Raw genomic sequence first — 7,014 nt, forward strand, 5'->3', positions numbered from 1 at the left:
CATATTCATTTGGCTGAGTACACATACCTTGTATACTTTTGTTGGTATCAGTGGTGTTTTGTTAAATCTGTTTCATTTCAACCCATGGGTCTTCTCTCTTTTTCCTGATTCCCCTCCCTGACTGGTGAAGGGTTGTTGGTTAACAGAGTGATGGTTACAGTTCAGCCCTAGGTACTGGCTAAATGCAGATACATACTCACCCTCAGGAAGCTTCTAAGCTTCACACTGATCTCTTTGCTGGCACCCTATAGCAGACACTCATATGTCTCCTTGCCCTGGTCTGTTCATTCCACCTGCACCTTTTACTCAGTGTCCTACTCCCTAGAAGAGCCATTCCTTTGATGTGGTCTGTAGCAACCATTGATTCCGCTCTGACCTGCTCCCTTGCCTGTCATGTCCTTCCTCATTTGCTCTTTCCATTATTTTTATCTCAACAGACTGATAAAATCCTGTCTAATCCCAGCCCTCTTCCTCCTGTTTCATCTTTCTTTTCTAGCACAGATTTGATTGTAGATTCTCTCTGTTTCTTACTCTCCTCTCCTACTCCAAGAACTGTGAAGTCTGGTTGCTAAACACATACCTCTGTCCGCCTTTACCTTCAGTTTCCTGGTTGGCCTGTGGTTAGGTTTATTTCATCCACAACCATTTAATTGTCTCCCGTTCAAGCTGTGCCATCCTTCTAACTTTTTACTCCTACTTTTCTAACTTAACTGTAGACCCGGCTGTCTTTCACAACTTCAAATGCATTTCTCAAATGCTTTCCTTCTGAACATCTTCTGCACAAATCCTTGCCAAAGGAAATATCAATATGATACTGCCCCCTTCCTGCAGGTCTATTCCTTCTGTCACATGTTGGGTACTTTTTCTTTCCTACTTCTACACCCCATGCTTGTCCTGCTACAATGTAATTTCTGATCTGTTTCATATCCATTTTCATCCACTTCCTCATTTTTCTTCTGAAATTTTGACCCTCCTACAACTCCTCGTCCTCACATTACAGTTGTACTCTAATAAACAAACATACCCTCCCACTCCTATTTCCAGCATTAATGCTTCCCTCCTCCATCTGCTGCTTACACGTACTGTCCAGTTTTCCTCCTTTCCAGCTCAATGGAGTCTCCTAAGCCAAATAACACCAATACCAACTAAAATTGCCCTCACTAATATCTGCCCAAGACAAAACTCAAAGCCTGTACTCCTTCATTCTTCTTAATCACCTTTGTCACTACCAACTCTGTCCTTTCTCCTCAACTCTCATCCTCATTTAGCCTCTTTGGGCTTTATTACTCTCCTCCTCCTGACCACAAACATAAACCAACCTTACACAAAGAGAACTTACAACAACTCTACAAATCTCTCCTGAAAAAAACCCCACAGATTTCTTCTTTGTATCTTGCCAATACACTGTCTATGCTGGGGCTCAGGATGGTCTGACTGATTCCTTGTGCTCCCCCTTGTGTCTCCCGTCAGACCCAGACTGCTGACTTGAGGAAAAGATTTTTTTACTTTGTCTGGCCTAGCCTCAATACCAGGGTTCCCAATGTCTTGCGAATGCAAATAAACAAGGGTACACACTACTTCGTAGAAGTTGATCTCCTGCAGTGTTTCATGCTGTCTATTCACACATCAAAGCACAATGCAGTTAGTCACTAATCTCTCTTGAAAATGTACATCTAGGTTATTATTTTTAGCTCTGAACTTTTAGAAACAAATTCCAGTGTCTTTATGCTATGTCAGCAGTACAGAGGATCCACAAACTCTGCCTAGAAAGCCAGCTAATTCTTCCCAAGATGCAAAGATCTAAGGAAGACGAGGCTTAAAAGCTGCCTTTCAATAATTCAGAAAGGAAAGCTGGTGTTTTCAGAACTGTTTTAACCATTTCTCTATGAAAGCATCAGTAACTACTCTGAATATAGAATACCAAACACCAACTAACTGTATGAGAAGACAAAGTTCCTTTCGCTTTTTTTTAATGACATTTCCAGATAGTGGAAATGCTTCTCCTCAAGTTTGGTGGTACTGGTGGAGTTAGCATTAAGTTCCTCACCGGATGCATTTGAACTCCTAAAGCAAGTAGTATAAAAAGCCTCATTGTCATATATAGGAAAGATCCAAAACAGACATTTGTAGGGAAAAAAAAAACAAAAACAACACAACAAGTGAAGAATAACACTCAGAGTAGCAGAGTCCTGGTCCAGCCCTGCTTTTGTTAAAACTGTTTGGAAGAAGAGTATCTCCTGGAAATAGACATCTCTGCTCAGAGAAGGCAGAGCAGAGACAGAAAAACTGTCTATATGCTTTCTTTGCACTGCTTTCTTCAAATACTGGCAGTTGTGGTTAAACAATAGTACTGCCACAGAAATGCCTATAAAACCAAAGAGCCTCTGTGGGGTGGGATGATGATGCACAACAAGAACCTCAAAAACTAACTGTAATTTTTATAAGAAAGACTTTATTAAAATGTAAATTTTAATTCTTATGAGAAAGACTTTATTAAAATGTAAAATTTTTTTTTAAAGGCGCCGTTTAAATGAGCTAAAAATGTCATTTTTATAAAGGCAATCTAAATGAGCTAAAACAGAGATGGTGGGGTAGGGCCAGGCAAAAGACTCTTTCAGGCTAGAACACCCCCCCCCCCCAGTCCCACTCCATGGCCCCCCCTGCCCTCCCTCCCCAGTAACATCCCACTGCCACTCTCCCACCTCTCACTCACCATACGCCAGTCAGTGGGGCACTAGCTGACACCCGAGTGCACACACTGAGAAGACCTTATCAGTCTGGACAGCCGAGCAGCTGTGAGCACTACCATCCCACGGGTCTGTATGAAACCAGCAGTAGAAGCCCTGAGACGTTAAAAGGGATATTTACTTTCCTGTGAAAAGAGGAGACACCAAACCTGGTGAGCAAAGTATGAGGAAGAAAAAAGAAAGGTCAAGGGTACACACATTATTAATCAATACTCCCCCTCAACTCACAGTCTAATTCTAGGGATCCCCTATGCTTCCTGCTTGCACCTGCTTTTGGTCCTTGCTCTGGGAAAAGGTCTCTTCAGGGGAGCTCTCTTCCCCTTTCTTAGAAGCTGGGGAAAGGCTCCATCTGCTCAGGATGGCCAAAGTGCAAAGGGTGCTCCTGGAAGTTAAAGCAGTTGTCCGCTTCCCAGAGCTGAGATTCATGAGAAGAGACCTCTGCCTCAGCAGACCTAAGAGCAGCAAAGGGCAGGAGAGACGGGATCAAATTTACAGTCTCATTGACTTGTGCTAACAAACACGTCAGTGAGAACAGATTTGCTGTCCTGAAGAGAATGTCTCTTCGTGGAACAGCAAAATCTTTTAGCACCTATGTTAAGATGAATCCTATTTCCATTACTGATACCATATTAACAGATCAAAGCAGACTCCATTATCCTGTGCATTCCTCAGTATAACAAGGGGCACACCTTTTCAAGGCAAACTCCTAAGTATGCATTACAATTTGCTGCACTAGCTTTCACGTAACTATTCCATGCAACAAAGTCATCCAACAGCGAATCATAAGCTCTTGCTTTCTCATGAGGGTCAGCCAGAAAGAAGAAACAGGGAAACTAGTGATGGAGCCATGTAATCTTCATTTGAGACTCGAACGTTTCCCTAAGAACCAGACGCTGAATGAAGGCAGGGTTTCACTATAGCCTTCACTTTCCTTTCATATCCAGTGCCAGTCAAGCAACTTCAGCATGCTTGGGCACGTGCTTCCCAGAGTCTCTTCCTCTCCCTCCCTCCCTCCCTCTCTCCTTCAGAGGGGACTGACTGTCACTGTTGCGAGAGTTTGACCTTGCAGGGTTGAAATGAGGAGATACAAGAAAGCATGTTGTCTCCTCTTTGGGAAAGCCAAGTCCCGGAGCATGCTGGGTATTTAAAGACCTCAACACCTGCAAGTTCACACAGTGTATCAATCATGAAGCAGCTCTCTTTGTGCTTGACCCAAGAGAGGTCTTGCCCTTTTCTGGTTACCGGTGCTCATGAACAATGCACCATTGCACCAGCTTCCAAGTCAACTATGCATCCCTGGTGACCTTTGCCATAGGGCACGACATCCGCACCAGGGCACCTGCCCAGCATCCACGTCTCCCTAGCCCTTCATGGTGTGAACCCACGCACACGAAGTCAAGGCTTAAAGCACCCCCACTTCTTCGAGTTGACTTCACTCAACAACAAGTTGACCGGTTGCCACATCTGGACCCCTCTGGGCAACCTTTCAGCCCCCAGCGCCAGCCTCCGGCCTGCACGAAACAGTTAACGTGGCCTGAGGTACTCTTGCCAGCTTCCTTCGTCCCCTCCTGGCCTCCCGGGAGCTATTAATACAGCAGGCACATGCTCTGACATAGCGTTCCCCGGCAGCGACCAGATAACTTTAATTTGCCCTTTAAACGTCCCGAGCCCAGTGGCCCTCGCGGCCCCTGCACAAGGGAACATGGCGGCGCTGCCCCGCGCCCCCCGGCGGGGGCGGGCTCGGGGGGTCCCAGCCAATGTCTGTGCCCCGGGGGGACACCTCCTCCTATCGCGAGAGGCCGCGGGGTATAAGAGGGGCGGCGCGGTGCGGGGGGCCATTTGGCGGGCGGTGCGCGGGGGCAGCCGGGTGGGGAGGTTCGCGGCTCGTTGGTTCTCTCCGGGCAGGGGGTGTCGGACCGGCTCCCAGCATGGGTGACCAAGCGCTCAGCTTCCTCAAGGACTTTTTGGCCGGCGGGATCGCTGCCGCCATCTCCAAGACGGCTGTCGCCCCCATCGAGAGAGTGAAGTTGCTGCTGCAGGTGAGGAGAGGGCCGGGGCCGGGGGGGCGGCAGCGGCAGCGGCCCCGCTGGCGGTGGCAGCGGGAGCCCGGCGGGGCTCCGCCACAGGTGGGTGCCGGCGCGGCGGGCGCCGGCCGGCGTGACTAAATATGGGAAGGAGCTCGGCCGGCTCCGGTTACGCGGGAGCTGCCCGGGCCCTTCAGCACCGCCTTGGGACAGCGGGAGCCGGGCCAGGCGGCGGGGCAGGCCCCGTCCGTGCCCTTCAGCGGGCCGCCGTGCGGGGTCACCCCTGCGGTGTCCCCCTCTCTACCCTGCCACCGCTCCTTCTTTTCCTCTGTACAGGTCCAGCATGCCAGCAAACAGATCACGGCAGAGAAGCAATACAAGGGCATCATCGACTGCATAGTCCGCATCCCCAAGGAGCAAGGCATCATCTCCTTCTGGAGAGGCAACCTGGCCAATGTCATCCGGTACTTCCCCACCCAGGCCCTCAACTTCGCCTTCAAGGACAAGTACAAGCAGATCTTCTTGGGGGGAGTGGACAGGCACAAGCAGTTCTGGCGCTACTTCGCAGGGAACCTAGCGTCTGGGGGAGCCGCGGGAGCCACCTCCCTCTGCTTCGTCTACCCACTGGATTTTGCCAGGACCCGGCTGGCGGCTGATGTGGGTAAAGGAGCCAGCGAGAGGGAGTTCACTGGTCTGGGTGACTGCATCATCAAGATCTTCAAGTCTGATGGCTTGAAGGGCCTGTACCAAGGATTCAGTGTGTCTGTCCAGGGCATCATCATCTACAGAGCAGCCTACTTTGGGGTTTACGACACGGCCAAGGGTAAGGAGTGCATGAAGAGTGACTGCAGGGGAAGATCCGTCCCGTAAAGACATTCTAGGGCAACTGGCAGTACAAGGACAAGAAGGGCTTGGCTCAGGACCAGTTCAGTGTGCTAGTGCTAGAATATGTACAGGTGTTTCTGAAATGCATTCCTGCCTCCCTTAACTTGCTGCTCTGAGCAGAAGCCTTGGGTTTGCCAGAATGTTTTTGGACATTTTCCAGTTTCTTTCTCTGTCTTAAGGCTTGTATGGTAGTTTGTTACTTATTGCAACTCATGACACAAGCCTGGTAGGATTCTGCAGGAGAGACTTTTTCGGTCAGGGAGCATGAAGAGGGCTTAGATTCCAAAATCCAACAGTCCTGTAAACTTGTTTCTTTCATAGTACCTGTTAATAGTCAAATATGGGTGAAGGGAGAAGTTGCAGGCTTGATTGAGTTGACTTGATTGAGTGGCTCCTGGGGTCGGTGGGTGATTGTTCCTTCCTCAGCCATCTTTCCCACAACCCTTTACCTCCATACTGACTCTGCTCATTTGTTCTTGATGACAGGTATGTTGCCTGATCCAAAGAATGTGCATATCGTAGTCAGCTGGATGATTGCCCAGACTGTCACTGCAGTAGCAGGGCTGGTTTCTTACCCTTTTGATACTGTGCGACGTAGGATGATGATGCAGTCTGGCCGAAAGGGAGGTAAGAATAAGTGCTCCTATGTTGTTCTGGCAGCAGGAAGTATCTCTTAATTGAGATATGACAGGAGATGGATGTAATAAGATGTCTTATGGAAGACTAATGACCTTCTTACTGGAATCCTTAAAAAAAGTATGGGAAACACATTGCTGGTTGTTTCTGTCATGTTCACTTAAGAGTCTGTGAGTTGATTTGTTTTGATTTCCATGTGGAGGATTAAGATTATTTTTCATTAATTGATGACTTAATTTTAAATTCTTGGCTGTACTTTGCTTATTCCTTATTTTAAATACATGAAAGTTGAAACAGACTTGCTATGTAACTTCAAGCCTTCTGACCTTCATGTCTGTTTCCACAGCTGATATTATGTACAAGGGCACAATTGATTGCTGGAAGAAGATAGCCAAAGATGAAGGATCCAAAGCGTTCTTCAAAGGTGCCTGGTCGAATGTGTTGAGAGGCATGGGTGGAGCTTTTGTATTAGTACTTTATGATGAAATTAAGAAATATGTCTAAACCAACATCATAATGTAGTTCAATTGTTCTCAATCAACTTTTTTTAAAAATATATGCTATTGTGATGTAATGGACAACAAAATATTTCCTAGGGAAACAGAATAAAATTTGAGTAACATATCTGGTTGAGATGAGGATGCATTGATTTAAAAATTGTCTGTTACGTCACAGTTACGTTTTATATGAAAATTCCTCCAACATTTGTATTGGAACCTGTG

At 47.3% G+C, this 7,014-nt stretch overlaps 1 protein-coding gene across 1 annotated transcript; it reads left to right on the forward strand.

Moving 5' to 3' along the window:
- Positions 1–4,675: 4,675 nt before the first annotated feature.
- SLC25A4 (solute carrier family 25 member 4) lies at positions 4,676–6,796 on the forward strand. Its single transcript, XM_086464161.1, has 4 exons — positions 4,676–4,786; positions 5,108–5,594; positions 6,143–6,283; positions 6,639–6,796. The coding sequence occupies exons 1-4, from the start codon at positions 4,676–4,678 to the stop codon at positions 6,794–6,796; spliced, it is 897 nt and encodes a 298-aa protein (XP_086320287.1).
- The last annotated feature ends 218 nt before the right edge of the window (positions 6,797–7,014 follow it).

Source organism: Leptosomus discolor, chromosome 4, assembly GCF_034619465.1.
Source record: "Leptosomus discolor isolate bLepDis1 chromosome 4, bLepDis1.hap2, whole genome shotgun sequence".
Taxonomy (NCBI): domain Eukaryota; kingdom Metazoa; phylum Chordata; class Aves; order Leptosomiformes; family Leptosomidae; genus Leptosomus; species Leptosomus discolor.

Excerpts from the sequence above, each read along its gene's own strand:
- SLC25A4 (XM_086464161.1), top strand. The coding sequence starts at position 4,676 with ATGGGTGACCAAGCGCTCAGCTTCCTCAAGGACTTTTTGGCCGGCGGG. Across the intron at positions 4,787-5,107 it reads GAGTGAAGTTGCTGCTGCAG|GTCCAGCATGCCAGCAAACA; the intron begins GTGAGGAGAGGG and ends TCCTCTGTACAG. Across the intron at positions 5,595-6,142 it reads GGTTTACGACACGGCCAAGG|GTATGTTGCCTGATCCAAAG; the intron begins GTAAGGAGTGCA and ends TCTTGATGACAG.